The sequence below is a fragment of the Ursus maritimus genome, unplaced genomic scaffold (genome assembly GCF_017311325.1).
Source record: "Ursus maritimus isolate PB19 unplaced genomic scaffold, ASM1731132v1 scaffold_3, whole genome shotgun sequence".
NCBI lineage: Eukaryota > Metazoa > Chordata > Mammalia > Carnivora > Ursidae > Ursus > Ursus maritimus.
Window position 1 is genome coordinate 22,517,444 of NW_024425563.1, and position 17,942 is coordinate 22,535,385.

A 17,942-nucleotide genomic window follows, 5' to 3' on the forward strand; every position below is an offset into this window, starting at 1 on the left:
TTTGCTGTCTCTCATGTGGAAAAGCATCATATAAAATATCTACTAAAATATGTATTAGTATTAAATACATGTAAGAATAGCAGTAGCTGCTCTAAAACCTACTGGGTGTTTCACAAAAGTTGTTTATAAATTCCATATTTTGTAAGATTTTTATTACAGAAAACATTTTATCATTCCATTACGGAAAAGTCTGGCCTGGAATCATAGTATAGGTAGAGCAGATGTTAATTGGCCATGCCCAGGATTTCTGAGGTAGTGCCAGGACTTTCTCTGCCTCTGCAATTTACCCTAAATACACTTAGCACCTTCGCAGAGTGCCAAGGTGTTGCCAAGTTCATACTTGACCTAGCCTGGGTATTAAGGTGGTTACTTAGCTCGACAATAATAGCGTCGCTGAGATCAAGGTCACAAGTCTGATTGTTGTATGAACCAGTGCCATTTTTGTTCCAGAACTACCACTGCATTTTTAGTCTCAGCTAGTTTTATTGTAAATATAGGTCATCTCAAGAAGGCCAAGAGGAAAGAATACAAATTCATCACAACTACTTGTGGGAGAAAAAGAGACCATCAAAACACTCATTCATTTATAGAATTGTCTTTATATAACGAAGATGCTTGTTAGGTGAAGAGCTGGGGGAAGATGGACACAAAAGGTCAAGAGAGTCACAACTGAAGATATCAGCATAAAGCGCTGAAATGGGTGGTTTCAAATGCTCACTGGAAAGCTGTGGAAATTCTCAAGACTCTCTAAAAAAGCCCTACCACCCATCTCAAAGCTCACTGAGAAGCTGCTGTGACTCACTGTCTATCCATATGCCCTCCATAGGTAGAATGTACTTCTCTGGCCCAATGTTAGGCTTGCCCCATGTGAATTGCTTTTTGCCGGCGGAATATGAGCAATTTGATTTATGCCACAGCCAAGCAGGAGCTTTAGGCACCCTCCAGGTGCTTGCACGGTGTGGTTTGGTGCTTGCTTCTGGCCTAGCAGGAGAACAGTATGTCCCAGGCAGGAGCTATTCCATCAGCCTCGTGCCAGAATAAGAAGATGTATGGAGCAGAGCTAAATCTAGCAAGTTAACCTGAGTGGAGCAGAGCTGCAGCTGATCCCCAGACCCAGAAACAAGAAATAAAGGTGTGTTATAAGCCGCTGAGATTTTGCAGTTGTGTTTGTATTAGTCTACCCCCACGGAATCTGACACAAGATTTTATATATTCTTCTTTGTATATTATTCCTTTCTATATCTGTCTTTAAGATTCTTTTATGTTGAATTAAAGACCAAATTTCTAACTCCAGTTCAATTTCTTTTTATTAAAGTGCTTTCAGTAGATAAACAGCGTTATCAACAATCAACACAAACTTTACTGAAATATTCACAAATAAAAATCCTCTATAAATCACTCAAATAATGTTTTCTAAGTAGTAACTGTAATCGCCATTGGAGGTTGGTTAATCTGAATTTATTCCTAACCACACACATGAGTTCTCAAATTGGAAGATTCAAATCAGTTACTTTAACATATGGGGCTGGCTGTCAATACCTGAATGCTGTCCCAGCAAGTCAGCAAAAAGATGTTGTGATTTGAAACTAATCACTTTTCTTGGTATCTCAGTTTCTCCATCTGCACTGAGAATTAATCTTCCCTTAAGAGAAGACTAGTGAAAAAGTATGAAATGTTAAAGCTTAGCGTACTTCTATGCCTCAGAAAGCATTCATGTGCATATTTTTAAAAGGGCAACTTATTCTTGACACAAATTAAATACTATATGGCTTTAAGAGAAATAGATTGATGACTGCTCTTTCCTTGAAAATTGTCTTTTCAGTTAAACCACATTAAAATAGATTAATAGGAGTCATCGATGATATGCTCAGTGAATTACTTTGATGGCAGTGAGGACAGCTGTCCGACTCAGGTAAAATTTACAAATTATTTTAAGAAGTGTCATCCATTACATACTTACATTTTTCATGACCTTTCCATAAAAACAGCAGTCCTGCTACCCTAAAGCTCAAAAAGGTGAAATCCAAGCTTATTTAGAATTCTGGTCTAGTTTCTTTGGGTATCGTTAACAACTATATCGTGACTTCCAAATGAGACTGTGGTCGACAGAGTAAATAAGCCATTTTTTACTAGACCTCCTGGCACAATTAAAGTGGCCCGGTGCTATCATAAAAAAGATTCAGTAGTGTCTATGTCAGGGGGGAGGGCATTTAACATTTAAAAAAAGCTTGAAAATATAGATGACTTAATTGTGGGGACAGAAGAGAAATAAAATGATCCTGATCGAATCAGAAGCTTTTCTAAAAACCTTGTTTCTGTTGAGAGGTATGTGATTCTTTTCTTCTTTTTAAGATTTGTTTATTTGAGAAAGAGAGTGTGTGGAGGTAGGGAGGGACAGAGGAAGAGAGAGAGAATCTCAAGCAGACTCCCTGCTGAGCATGGAGCCCGACAGGACTCGGGGATCGATCTCATGACCCTGAGATCATGACCCAAGCCAAAATCAAGAGTCAGACGCTTAACTGACTGAGCCATCCAGGCGCCCTGACAAGTACGTGATTCTGCTGTAAAAGAAGTTTAAAGAGATTGGTACATCAACCCCTGTATTTTCAAAGAAGTGTGCCGTACTTTTAGGTAGGAACAGTATTGCTAAATCTCCATACCACGCTTTGAAAGCACTCGCAGTAAAAAGGAAAAAAAATCATTAATCAACATAGAAGAAAAATGGTAAGCTGTGATGCTCTCGCTATTCTATTCAATTAGAAAATAAATCGATCACGAGCACAAATGGACATAGCCATCTCAATAAATAAAACCTCCTGTGGTTACTTGTCATTTAAAAAATGAATTGGATGAAAAGGATAATTTTTTTACAGTGTACTCAGTTATCTGAAGACTGAAGTAGTTTCAGAAAAACATGAAACATCCTTAGAGGAGGCCTATTCAGACTGGCTGTGGCAGAGCGCTCCATGTCCCATACACGATGCACACAGAAATAATTTTCAGCTTGAACATAGATCTCTTCGGGAGTAGAGAAAAAACCCCACTTTACACAATATACCTTACTGTAACATGCAGTATTTAGGTAATAGTAAATCATCATCCTTTACAAAGAAGGTGCAGGTGCTCTAAAATCATCTTTGAGCTAATAATTTTAGAAAGAGGTGTCAAAATTTTTAATTTAAAATACAGACTTAATTTCAAAGTTGGTTTTGCCAAACCTCTTACAAGTCCTAGGAATCCAGGGTAAGCAAGAAGGAAGTGTTCTCCCTATTTTATGATTTGCCTCTCCCATTACCTGTGGTGAATGTCATGGATCAAATGCTATAATAAACTTACTCTTATTCTTGGGGCCAGCAAAGGCTGGCCTGGTTCTGGGCAAGACTAAAGCAGGGAGCGGTCCCACAAAAAAGCCTGTCCAGGACTGATCCAGCAGATTTTCAAGGCCCACTGGGTACCCAACTGACCCTAGTGCAAGCTGACCAATTTCTTGGGACTCAGGATCCTAGCTTTGCTCTATCTCCAGTCCCAAGGCCCCCAGAAGGGCCCTGCACTACACTGGATGTCCTCGGGCTAGGCCAGCTTTCCCCTGGACAAGCACTCCCAGACCTGGAAACAAAGGCTGAATGGGTAGGGTAGGCAGAGCACCATTTATTGGAGCCAAAGCCCATCTATCAGATGTTTTGTTGTTAAGAGCTCAGTCAGTGATTCTGGAGCAGCTCCTCCCAACAGATGGGCTGTGAAAACACCTCTCTCTCCAGCCAGAGCTCATATGAGTAGTGGAAATCCTCAGGCAGATCCAACCTCTGCCCCAGCACACTCTGCAAGCAGTTATCCACAGGTGAAAATTCAGAGTCCTGGGGCTTGTCATACCGGCGGCTGTTAAAAGCCTCAATGTTGGCCCTCAAGGTGCATTCTTCCGCTTGGAAGTCCCACGGCCTGGCATCGATGTCTGTGTTGGGAAGAGAGGAAGAAGAACATGTATACAACTCAGGACTCTGCTCCTCTTACCACAGAGTATGGTCTATGGGATAAGAACAATGAAACTGCTCAGAATTTCCTTTCTGTGGAGGGCAGGGTACTAAGCATATAATATGCTGTCACTCAAGGTTAAAAAATACACTTGTATATGCAGAGACTATCTTTGGAAGGGTAGTCAGGAAGCTGCTAACAGTGATTACCACTGAGAAAGAAATAAGGCCCCTGAGGGAGGTGGACTTTTGTTTTTTTTTTAACTGTACTTCCTCTTATTTTACTTTCTTACTAGTTATATGTATTATATTTTCCAAAATGGCAACTCAATTCCCTTTACTGAGGTTTCCTAGGGTATGGGAGTTACCCATTTGAATGGAATCACCAGCTCTCGAGGAATGGAAAGAGGCAGGAAGAGGTACAACAAGGAGAATCAGAATGGACCAATTACTGAAGACTTTACTGATTCCCTGTGACTTCTCCCAGCATATGATAAATGTATGTGTCAATGTATGTTAAAATTACGAGGTGAAAGCTTCCATGAAGGTGAAAACAGAAAACAGATGATCTGCTTTCTTCTATTTATCCCACTCAGACACTTACTTCAGGGCTAGAGATCCATCTTTCCCAGATTTCTTATGTCCCACACTCAATGGTTTATCTTTTTTTTCTTTTTTAGAAGATTTTATTTTTGGGACGCCTGAGTGGCTCAGTTGGCCAAGCATCTTCAGCTCAGGTCATGATCCCAGGGTCCTGGGATCAAGCCCCGATTTGGGCTCCCTGCTCATCGGGGGGCCTGCTTTCCCCCTCCCTCTGCCTGCTGCTCTCCCTGCTTGTGTTCTCTCTCTGTCAAATAAATAAATAAAATCTTTTAAGAAAAATATTTTATTTTTTTAAGTAATCTCTATATCTAATATGGGGCTCGAACTCATGACCCCAGGATCAAGGGTCACATGCTCTACTGACTGAGCCAGCCAGGCGCCCCTGAATCGTTTATCTTAAGGAAGTATAGATTGGGTTTGGGTTCATGATGGCAGCAACAACAGACATGCCATTTGCCGGATAAAACATCTGCATGTTTTAAAAATCTACAAGAATTAAAAAAAAAAATTTTTTTTTATTATGTTATGTTAGTCACCATACAGTACATCATTAGTTTTTGATGTCGTGTTCCAAGATTCATTGTTTGCGTATAACACCCAGTGCTCCGTGCAATACGTGCCCTCCTTAATACCCATCACCGGCCTATCCCAATCTAAAAATCTACAAGAATTTAAATAGTTAATTGGCTTTATGTCTCATAGAAGTTGCATCCTGGCTTGATATCTGCCAATCATATATTTCCCTTAGTTTAGTGGGTTCTTTACTTCAGCATTCTCTAAAATTCAGGCAGGTTACAAATCTCAGCAAAGACAAGTCATTAGCCATCTTTACCAAAAACTCTTAAATACAATTATGCAAATAATGGTCAAATCCCACTACAGCAAATGTCAATACAATGAAAAAGCTCTCCAAAATAAATTCTTCCAAACTTTGGTCAATTTACCATATCTTGGTAGTCAACCAGATAATACAATGTTTCCTAATGTGAGACAATATGCAGCTCCCAATGGTACCTCAAGTGTACTACAGCTGAAAAAGTTTAAATTGAATCCATCTAACCTCCAGATCTAACTTTCAGTTTACTAGAACTACTAGAGATAGAGAGATAAGGTAAATGATGCCACAAAGAAGCAAGAGATAAATCCAGAAGCTGAATATTCTGCAGGACAACTGGCCTAGTTCTTCAGTTAGTCAGCATTATGGAAAAAAAGTGAAAACAAAACACTGCTAGATTTAACAAATAAAAGGATAGAACAACCAGATGAAATTTGTGGCCCTGGGTTGGATTATGACTTGGAAAAAATAGCTGTAAAGAACATTTTGGGGGTGTGCCTGGCTGGCTCAGTCAGAAGAGCATGTGACTCTTGATCACGGGGTCGTGAGATTGAGCCCCACATCGGTGTAGAGATTACTTAGATAAATAAAACTTAAAAAAAGAGAACATTTTGAGACAACTGGGGAATTCTGACTAGGGACTTACTGGATAAAATGAAAAAATACTAATATGGGAAGATGTAGATAATGTTAACTGAAAAAAGATGATGCAATAGTATGTATAATTTGCTATCGAAGCAAAATGTGTATATATGTAAAGAAAAAGATCTGGAAGAAAATACAATAAGATGTTGACAGTGGCAATCTTCAGGTGGTACAAACAAGGCATAAATATGGTGATACAGTAAAAAGGTTTCTGAGGTGTATTTTCTAACTGGTTTTTTTTTTTTTAAGTTTATTTATTTAAGTAATCTCTACATCCAACTTGGGGCTCGAGCTCACAACCCTGAGATCAAGAGTCACGTGCTCATCCAACTGAACCAGCGGGGAAAGCTGCTTTTTTTTTTTGCTTTTTCTAACCGCTTTTTAATAATAAAAGGTTATTTTAATTTTAGAAATCTCTTGGAGAAAACTGTCATTTAAAGGAATGTTTTCAAAAGGAGGTAATTACCTCTTAATTTACTTGTTTTATAAAATGGAAATTTTTAAAAGCAAATTCTACCCTCAGTTTGGGGCTTGAACTCACAACCTTGAGATCACTAGTTGCATGTTCTACTGACTGAGCCAGCCATCCAGGCGCCCCTATAAAATGGATTCTTAAAAAAGATTTATTTTTTTTTTAAAGATTTTATTTATTTATTCGACAGAGATAGAGACAGCCAGCGAGAGAGGGAACACAAGCAGAGGGAGTAGGAGAGGAAGAAGCAGGCTCATAGCAGAGGAGCCTGATGTGGGGCTCGATCCCAGAACGCCGGGATCACGCCCTGAGCCGAAAGCAGACGCTTAACCGCTGTGCCACCCAGGCACCCCAAAAAAGATTTATTTTTTTTAAGAAAGCACACGCATGCGTGTGCAAGTGGGGGGCGGGGCAGAGGGAGAGAATCTCCCGCAGATTCTGTGCTGAGCGTGGAGCACCACACAGGGCTTGATCCCATGACCATGAGTTCATGACCCGAGCCAAAACCAAGAGTTGGATGCTTAACCAACTGAGCCACCCAGGCACCTCTAAAATGGATTTTTATAGTCAATATAGGACCAGGGCACATGCTAGAATTTGGGGTAGTAACTCTAAAGTTTGTTATATCAGCACCTGACTATAATTGCATACATATTTTCTCACCCAAACTATGTAATAATTCATACCAAAAGAGTAGAGATAAATATTTATTTAGTTTTATGTTTTTTTAAAGATTTTATTTACTTACTTGAGCGTGAGAGTGAGAGAGCTCAAGAGGTGGGGAGGGAAGGGCAGAGGGAGAGGGAGAAGCAGACTCCCCACGGAGCATGGAGCCTGACAGAGGGGTGGGGGGGCTTGATCCCAGTACCCTGAGATCATGACCTGAGCCGAAGGCAGATGCTTAACTGACTGAGCCACCCTGGAGCCCCTCATATAGTTTTGTTTAAACCCTGGGCATCTCCTGGAGGTCAAGAGCTCTGAGAATACTCACCGTTCCCGTAAGCCCAGTCATCATTCATGCGGTGGCGTACTTTCTGATAGATGGCTGACATGGTTTTCATGTTACTTTTCCTCCACTGGCGCCCCAGGTACTTGGTCTGTATTTTTAGCAGCTTCAGAACATAAAGTTGCAGCATGGCCTGTTTGACCTTGAGGGCCCGCTTTAAGATTGGAGCGGATTTGAATACCACCAACATCTAGGCATTTAAAGAGAGGTGGGAGCAAAGAAAGGCAGATAAGGATCTAAAGTTTCTTGGAACTTCCAACTCACAAATTAAGCCGAACCTGACTGGTCTCAACACCCTGGGGGAGTTTTTGGGAACCTATGATCCAGGTTCTATTTATATTTAGTCTTCAAGAACATAGAGGAACCACTCCATTTATATGTCGCAATTCAAAGTTTCTAATATTCCAAGTATGTGATATAAAGAGCAAAATAATTTTGTCAGCCACACATTCCATTTCTACCGTTACCAGTTTCTTACGTATCTTCTGGATACGTAATTCTATGCACACGTATATTATTTTTATTAACAAAAACCACAGCCAACTATATATCCTGTCACATAGTTCTATACCTTGCTTTTTATTTAACAATATATCTTAAAAATTATTCCATATCAATATAGAACTGCCTCGTTCCTTTTTTTTCCTGCCTCATTCTTTTTAACGGTCGTACAATATTCTAAGGATGTACCAAAATTATTTAACCAGTTGGTCCTGTATTAATAGGCTTTGGATTGTTTCCAATCTTTCATGATTCATGCTGCAATGAATAAACTTAGACTGGCGTCATTTGGGATGTGTGCTTATAATCCAAATAACAATGTTAACTTTCCAACCAGAGCTGCCCTGGGGGAGGGTCCATATTCAGCTCCTTGTAAAGAAATGGACTGATGAATAATTATCTCAATAGATAAATAAGTGCCCAGAATTAGGTGTTCACCTTATGTAGCATTCAGTGTCTCTCTATAGAGCTCACAAATCAGGAAGTCCATAAATACTTAAGATTAAAAAAAGTCAGTCAGATGGACACCCCCATGATCTGCAGCCCCACTCACCATGGTTCTGGAATGCTTCCATTTGGTCAGTTTATTGAGCAGCCTCAGAAGGTTGATGCAGGAAAAGAGGTTCCTCCAACAGAACTGGTTGTTGTCTCCAGCTTCCTGTAATAAGGCAGGCCCACCATTACCTCAACACCTATAAGGCTTCATTCCCCCAGAAGCCTGGAAGTCACCACTGGTCAGTTTAGGTGAGGCCTTCCTTATGAAGTGCTACCTCCTCACCATTCTGCTCTTCACACACTAAGGCCTCAAAGCATGCAATATTCTTCACCTGAAAACACACGCTGCCAATCCCGGAAGGCTGCACCTAGAGCAAGTACTGATTAGAAAGAGGATACGTGAACATAAGAACTTCACTCAAGCAAGTCTTCTTGTGTAACTTCTGCTTTAGAATCAGAAAAGAGATAGAATTTAACCCCCATATACCTTGCACTTATATAAGCTGTGTCTGTAACTGCTAGGAGATATTCTGGTAGGTTTCTTCCCTTCCCTTCCCTTCCTTTATTTCCTTTCCTTCCTTTCTTCCTTTTTTAAGTAGGCTCTAAACCCAACGTGGGGCTTGAACTCACGACCCTGAGATCCAGTCACATGCTCTACTGATTGAGCCGGCCAGGTGCCCCAATTCTGGTAGATTTCAGACTATGTTGGATGGATCTGATATTCATTATGATTGAATTTTTTTAAATCATCCTCCACCCTCCTTTATCAAACCCTATTGCAGTAAATTTCTTAATTCTCCAGCATGGAAGCAAAAATGGCAGATGGTAAATTCTAACCAGGTGTTTCTCTTGTATGTTTATTGATAGCTTGTGAGCACCCAACCAGAGATAACAGATGGATGTCAGATTAGAAACAGGTATCTATTCACAGAAACATCTTTCAGGGACAAAAATAAGACCCCTTCTGGATTGGGGGCCTGTGAATATACTGATGTACTGATGTCAGAAGCTGTATAAATCAATGAGCATGCATGGTGGTCAAATTAACATCTTGGAAATTCCTCATGCCTACAATTTGATAGGAGGATATAAGAGTAGGAGACAATGTGTAGAAGTGAGCTGTTGTCTGAAGAATGGAAAATTACCCCCTCCTTTCCCAAATTAATCCAAAGCAAGCAAGACAGACATGCATCTAATGTGGAATGAACATCCAGGATTTTTGAGAGTATTAGGCTCTACTAAGAAATAAAGAAGAGTCAGGGTCAAAAAGTTTCAGGGAAACTTTTTAGAAATATTATTTAGAAAAAATTGTTCTCCTTCCTGTAGTAAATGTTCAATACTGTGCTTAGAACTAGTACCTGGAGAACCATCTATTTCCTTCTAAGAGAAATTTCCATGGGAGCTTCCACTCTAATGCACCAGCTAGTCGGCTTGCCCAAAACAGATAGGTTCTACAGATGTTCCACCTTGTGTGGCCAACAGAGGAACGGACTCTTAAATGTTTTTTTTTTTTTTTTTTAAAGAAGCAGGAGAAACAGCGGAGGAGGGAGGCTATGTATATCTCCACTGTGAGCTTCCCTTATCCTGATTTCTAATATGATAGCAGCATAAACAGCCTTGTATTCCTTAGCACCTCAAAAAATAATATGGGAGGGGTGCCTGGCTGGCTCAGTTGGTAGAGCATGCGACTCTTGATCTCGGGGTCTGAGTTCAAGCCGCACGTTGGGCATAGAGCTCACCTTAAAACAAAAACAAAAAATGGGAGTAGGGGTATGGCTTGTAGAAGCAGCACTGGAGTAGACACTAGGACACCTGGATTATGGCTTTGACCCTGGCTGCATGATGGTGGATAAGTCATTTCCCTGTTTCTTGTAAGAGGTTGAATTAGATCATTTTTAAGATCCTTCACCTCTGATCATTTATAGTACTGTGATTTATCTCAACTTTCTCCATTTGAGTCAAAAGTGAAGTTTTAAGTGAAAGTAAGCTGATCGTGGCTGCTTTTTCCTCAAAGCTCAGTCTCAAGAGTCCCCGGAAAGACACCCCCAGTTCCCTCCTGAAGATAGTCTCATCGGCCCAGGGCCTTGCTTTCTTTTTTTTTCTGATAATGCTTCCCTCCCGACTAAAACTAGCCCCACTTCCGCATCACCAGACGTTGCCTGAAGTGGGCACTGACCGAACACATGCTAGTCCATGGCTGTCTCAGGATAGCAGATCCCAGGCTTGTCTGTTTGCAGCAACAGGCTCTCCATGGAGCCCTGCTCAAGGCTTCTGCCTTCTTCCAACCCAACAGATCATCATTTTCCAGCAGACCTTTAGCTCCATGGGGTGTCTTTTCAGATTTGCCAGACTTGGGGGGTTTTGTTTATTTATGTTCAGTAAGGCAAATTGCCTGCTTTCTCTTTTTTGGGAGGGCAGGACTCAGCGTATTGAGTAAAATGTAAACTTCTGTGGGGCGATATATTTTGTGAACAGCAGCACTTGGCCATATTCTCTTGTTTCTGATACTTTACACTATCCAAAGTAAGACCTTTACTCACTTTCTAACAGCGGAAGTTGAAAGAAGAAAACATTTGCCCACGTTCCACTTGCATACATAAACATTTGTTTACTAAAACAATCCCATTTACAACTGCACCAAAAATAATAAAATAGCTATGAATAAACTTAACCAAAGAGATGAAAGACCTGTACTCTGAAAACTATAAAACACTGATGAAAGAAATTAAAGAGGACACAAAGAAATGGAAAGGCATTCCATGCTCATGGATTGAAAGAATATTATTAAAATGTCTATCTACCCAAAGCAATCTACAGATTTAATGCAATCCCTATCAAAAAACCAACAGCATTTTCTACAGAACTAGAGCAAACAATACTATAATTTGCATGAAACCACAAAAGACCCTGAATAGTAAAGAAATTTTAAAAAAGAAAAACAAAACTAGAGGTATCACAATTCCAGACTTCAAGTTATATTACAAAGCTGTAGTAAGCAAAACAGTACGGTTCTGGCACAAAACAGACTTATAAATCAATAGAACAGAATAGAAAACCCAGAAATAAATCCACAATTACGTGGTCAATTAATCTTTGACAAAGGAGGGAAGAATATACATTGGGAAAAAGATAGTCTCTTCAACAAATAGTGCTGGGAAAACTGGACAGCTACATGATAAAGAATGAAACCGGACCACTTTCTTTCACCATACACAAAAATAAACTGAAAATGGATAAAAGACCTACATATGAGACCTGAAATCACAAAAATCGTAGAAGAGAGCACAGGCAGTAATTTCTCTGACATTGGGCCATAGCAACATCTTTCTAGATGTCTCCTGAGGCAAGGGAAATAAAAGCAAAAATAAATTATTGGGACTACATTAAAATAAAAAGCTTCTGCACAGCAAAGGAAACAATCAAAACTAAAAGGCGACCTATGGAATGGGAGAAGATATTTGCAAATGACATATCCCACAAAGGGTTAGTATCTAAAATATATAAAGAACTGATACAATACCCCAAACCCAAATAATCCAATTTAAAAAATGTGCAGAAGACATGAACAGACATGTCTCCAAAGAAGACATCCAGCTGTCCAACAGACACATGAAAAGATGTTCAATGTCACTCATCACCAGGGAAATGAAAATCAAAACGACAATGAGTTATTACCTCACACCAGTCAGAATGGCTAAAATAAAAAACACAGGAAACAACAAATGTTGGTGAGGACGTAACTCTCCTGCACTGTTGGTGGGAATGCAACCTAGTTCCTCAAAAAGTTAAAAACAGAACTACCCTATGATCCAGTAATTGCACTACTTGGCATTTACCCTCCAAAATACAAAAACCCTAATTCAAAGGGATACATGCACCCCTATGTTTACTGCAGCATTATTTACAATAGCCAAGATACGGAAGCAGCCCACGTGTGCATTGGAATGGATAAAGAAGATGTGCCATATAAATACAACGGGATAGTTTTCAGTCATAAAAAAGAATGAAATCTTGCATTTGCAACAACATGGATAGTTGGAGACTATAATGCTAAGTGAAATAAGTCAGAGAAAGATAAATACTATATGATTTCACTCATATATGGAATTTAAGAAATAAAACAAATGGGGGCGCCTGGGTGGCGCAGTAGTTAAAGCGTCTGCCTTCGGCTCAGGGCGTGATCCTGGCGTTATGGGATCGAGCCCCACATCGGGCTCCTCCGCTGGGAGCCTGCTTCTTCCTCTCCCACTCCCCCTGCTTGTGTTCCCTCTCTCGCTGGCTGTCTGTCACATAAATAAATAAAATCTTAAAAAAAAAAAAAAGAAATAAATGGGTAAAGGAAAAAAAAGATAAAAAGATAAACCAAGAGACTCTTAACTATAGAGAACAAACTGATGGTTACCGGAGGGGAGGTGGATGGGGGGATGGGGGAAATAGATGATGGGGATTAAAGTCTACACTTATGATTAGTACTGAGTAATGTATAAAATTGCTGAATCACTATATTGTATACCTGAAACGAACATAACATGGCATGTTAACTATACTGGAATTAAAATTAAAAACTTTAAAAAATTGTTTGCATACACCTTGTGTCTAAAAATTCAGTTCAGGGATCACATCCTACCCTTTCATAAGCATCTCTAAAGCACTGTGAGGGTTCTGTTCTCAAGATCCATCTTAGCCCAGCTGAGTGAGCCAAGCCGAATAAAAACGGAGGTTTACGCCAGTTATGTGGATAATTAACTCAAATGACTGCTGAAAGAACAGAGTGTTTCTTCCTTTTGTACTGAGGAAATTAGATTGGTTAGAATCTGAGCACTAGAAGAAACTTAGCTTTTAGACTTGGCTAAGTATAGTCCAATTCTGTCATCCAGAGAAGCAAAACCTGAGACTCAGGGAAAGAAGGGGCTTGCTTTTAAGGTTACATAAGTGCCCCAACCAGGGCCTGAACCTCTATCTCTGTCTTTATTTATAGTTATAACACTTTGTCTTTATTTCAAACAAGCAGAAGATAACAGTTTCCAGAAACAACAACAAAATTAAGGAGGGCACATATGGCATGGAGCACTGCGTGTTAGACGCAAACAATGAATCATGGATCATGACATCAAAAACTAAGGATGTACTGTATGGTGACTAACATAACATAATAAAAATTAAAAAAAAAAAGAAACAACAACAAAAATAGTGAGGTTTCCTGTATTAAATGGGAGCGTCTGATTAAAGAAGTGCTTCTAGGGGTGCCTGGCTGGCTCAGTTGGAAGAGTATGCGATTCTTGATCTCAGGGTCTTGAGTTCCAGCCCCACATTGGAGGTAGACATTACTTAAATAAATAAATAAGTAAGTAAATAAATAAATAAATAAAAACTTAAAAAAGAATAAAGAAGTGCTGCTGCTGCTAAGTATTAAGTCTAATATATTTCAAACCTTCTCAGCTTATTAAATTTCCTAGCGATGATTATTATTTTCAGATTGAAAACCAGCTCTTCACTGAAAATCAGAATGACTAATATTAGCTTGGTTGTTATGTAATGAATCCATGGAAGTTTTGGAAAAGTTTATGCTAATCTGATGGCCCAACCTCTTCCTTTTATAGGGGGAACTCCGATAGCCTACAGGAAATTTGCTCAAGATAACTTAGAGCTGTAGTTCTGTCTGCCTTTTCTATACTTACAAACTAGTCTATTTCTTTGCTTTGGGCTTCAGGTTTTTCATGCCATGTCAGCCCTGCATTTATTTGAATCTATTGAAAAACATTTGCTAGGTTTTAACACTTACTGATTGAAAACTCACAATAATAACCATTTCTTGGTAAATGAGTCTTTTGATTCATTCCATTATTATGGTTCACACAACTGAAAATGAATTCATATTTTTAGCTTAGACTTTCTTTTCCCAAATCATTATGGAATGATTCCCTTATCATATGGATTACTGACAATTAAGTTACTATAGATTAAGAACCCAGATAACATAAAACTGAGCTATAATTCTTAAGTGGTGTGAGTAAAAAGGAGGAAGGAGAAGAGAAAAATCTCAAAATCATTTGGGGAGCTTTAGCAAACTATTTGTGCCCTGGAGAGGGATCTGGGCACGTGAGTTTGAAAAATCATTTCAGAGGGGCTCCTGGGTGGGGCAGTCGGTTGAGCCTCTGACTCTTGGTTTCGGCTCAGGTAGTGATCTCAGGGTTGTGAGCTGGAGCCCTGCATCAGGCTCTGTGTTCGGCATGGAGCCTGCTTCAGATTCTCTCTCTGTCCCTCTCTGCTCTTCTCACTTGCGTGTGCCAGTGTATGCACATGCACGCTCTCTCTCTAAATAAATCTTAAAAAAAAGAAAAAGAAAAAGAATTTCAGAGATTCTAATCTCTTCTAGTACCCATTACAGAAATGGTGACTTAACAGATAAACTGATAAAATGTTAAAAGACATTTATCCATGGTCCTTCCTCTATATAAACATACCTCATAGAAAATGGATAAATACCTTATGACGTACTCACATTATATCTAGAACAGAGAAATCATAATGCTAAAGGCAATACTGGCTTTATTTTTTTTTTTTAAAGATTTTTTATTTATTCATTCGACAGAGAGAGAGATAGCCAGCGAGAGAGGGAACACAAGCAGGGGGAGTGGGAGAGGAAGAAGCAGGCTCATAGCGGAGGAGCCTGATGTGGGGCTCGATCCCACAACGCCGGGATCACGCCCTGAGCTGAAGGCAGACGCTTAACCGCTGTGCCACCCAGGCGCCCCGCAATACTGGCTTTAAATAGTGATGGTGAATGTCAGAAGACTTTATTTAAAAATTAACTTAATAATTTCACTCGCATATATCTAAAAGGAAATGCCAAATGTTTCTTTGCAAATGGCTAGGTCGTGCAAATTCTGACTCGCTGTTTTGGCTCTACCTAGCTACAAGGCTTTGGACAACACTTCACCACTCTACCCATTTCCTCATCAGTAAAGGATGGGATTCGTCAAGCTACTAGAAACTTCTAGCTCTGATACTCAGTGGTTCCACAAATACTACTTTTTCTCATTCCTCCATTCTTAATTTATAGCCTACTTGGCATCTACATTGTTCAAAATATGCTCTTTTTTGTATGTGAAGCTGCTGTTACTAAATCACATTCTGTACGAAAAAACAAGCGTTTTGAACTCTGGGTTGGCTTTGCAGCAGTGACACAGATTTACACAGAACTTTCCACATTTTTTGGGGAATCTCTGTAAGATAGGCGAGTAAGGAGGATGGGATTTAATCTGTATGATTTCTCTTTAAGGCCAACAGGCCCTCAAAGAAAGCAGACCTACAACCTTACCCTCATTTCAATATACTCTAAAGCAGCGGTTTCTTTCTTTCTTTCTTTTTTTTTTATTAAAGATTTTTATTTATTTATTTGACAGAGACAGACAGCCAGTGAGAGAGAACACAAGCAGGGGGAGTGGGAGAGGAAGAAGCAGGCTTCCAGCGGAGGAGCCTGACATGGGGCTCGATCCCAGGACACGCCCTGAGCCCAAGGCAGACGCTTAACGACTAAGCCACCCAGGCGCCCCTAAAGCAGAGGTTTCTAAAACTTTTTTTTTTGTATTGCACACATCTCTCAGTAAATAATTGTTGCTGTACTCCTAAATATACACATTTACTTCTAAGATAGAAATATATTATTGTAATGACATTATGTATGTTCTAATATAGAAATATAGTAGAAAGAAAAAAGGATATTCACACAAAAGATCAAAATATTTCACCCCCCAAAGCATCATCTTGCCCACCCGACTTTTTATACCACTGCCCTAAACAACCATCAAAATGCTGAGCATTCTACAATACTTGCTGGAGCCATATCGACTGCCTTCTCTAGCAACCTCCTTCCAAAGACCATACCTATCTTCCACACAATCATACGTTCACTCTCCTTCCCTTATGTTTGGGATTTAATGTTTTCCTACTTTAGTAGGATTGAATTTGAATATAGACATTTGGAGATACAGAAGTTGTAAGCCTTCCTATACCAGGTGGGTAGGGAAACTTCTCAGTACATGGGTAAGATGGCCTATTGTAGAGCGAAGTATTTTGACAAGATGGGAAGACTTTAGAATTTGGAGTTATACAGAGAATATTGAAATAAACGCCCAACAGTAGTAGAAAGCAATCATTTTTTAAAAATTAAGGAGTGGAATATTATATGTAGCTATTAAAAATCATGTTCTCAAATATGTTCAAAGTCACATTGTGAACATTTAAATTTTATTATGTGGATTGAAACATATACAAAGTCCTTGTTTTCTTAAATAACGTATGTCTGTATATATGTGAATTAATATGTACATACATATGGTGACTATAGGAAAATACTAACAGTGGTGACATGTAGGTAGTATAATTAAGGTATTTTTGGTTTTTTTCCCCATATTTTTCTGTATTTATCCAATTTTCTGCAATAGTATGTACTGATTTTATAAACAGGAAAAAAACCTTGAAATATTATTTAAAGAAAATCCTCCGCATTTATAAAAGCCAGTACATTTTCTGTTTACAATTAATTCACTGAGCCTGGAAAAGAGATGCATTTTACTCATATAAACATTAGTGTTTTCTGAGTACAGAAGCCATCAGTTTAGATGAACAAACCATTATACTGAGGACCTATATGGAGTAAACTTGCTAGTTACTGAAGCCCATGATTAGGCTCCGGAAGTACTCTGCTGTAAATTTAAGCCAACAAAAATCTGTGGTTAACAAATGAAACCACCAGGTGCCACTGTTGCTTTATGGAAAGGAGCACCAATTGGTTTCTTATTTAGAATAGATATGTGCTTTCACCCGCTCATGGATAACAAAATCTTCTCAGAGGCATAACAATTATTTCAATAATTTTATGCTCATATCCCAAAAAGTAAATCAGAAGAGATTGGAAGGTATAGTTCCATCAATTGCCTACATATGGGATTGAGAAAAAGAGAACATATTGTATCAAGAAATAGATTCCAGCCATAAAAGCTGACTTTATGTTTTGAAATACCCTACTAATAGTAGCATTTTAATGCTGTTTACCACTGTTTTCTGTGAGAAAGTGCATTCTTTATTCTAACTCTGAATGGCAGGGATGTAAGTCTCCACCCTGGCTCTGCTACTTTCAATTGGAAGGTTTTGGCAGTTAACTTCTCCATCTATAAAACAGTAAGACCAAGCTTATACAGTTATTTTAAGGATGGCATAACATCATGTGCATAAACAGGGTTATTAGACGTATTATTTCTCTCTGCAGGGATAAGAAGTTTCCAGCTTCCTTTGGCCACTGAGCCCACATCTAAGTGAGACAGGAAATCTCTGCCTGATGCAAAAAGTGTGCTAGACTTAATATCTTAGAACATGGGTCTTTTTCTAATTCAGGATGTATCATTTATGAAGAGT

At 39.2% G+C, this 17,942-nt stretch overlaps 1 protein-coding gene across 3 annotated transcripts in view; it reads right to left on the reverse strand.

Moving 5' to 3' along the window:
- Window positions 1-1,289: 1,289 nt before the first annotated feature.
- The window catches only part of STRIP2 (striatin interacting protein 2), a 47,406-nt gene continuing 30,753 nt past the window's right edge, over window positions 1,290-17,942 (reverse strand). For all 3 annotated transcript variants that reach the window (XM_040644012.1, XM_040644011.1, XM_040644013.1), the window contains 3 exons: window positions 8,584-8,688; window positions 7,515-7,719; window positions 1,290-3,949 (listed from right to left, as the gene is read on the reverse strand). In XM_040644012.1, the coding sequence (XP_040499946.1) occupies window positions 3,699-3,949; window positions 7,515-7,719; window positions 8,584-8,688 (561 nt within the window). In that variant the 3' untranslated portion in view covers window positions 1,290-3,698. The remainder of the gene's footprint in view (window positions 3,950-7,514; window positions 7,720-8,583; window positions 8,689-17,942) is intronic.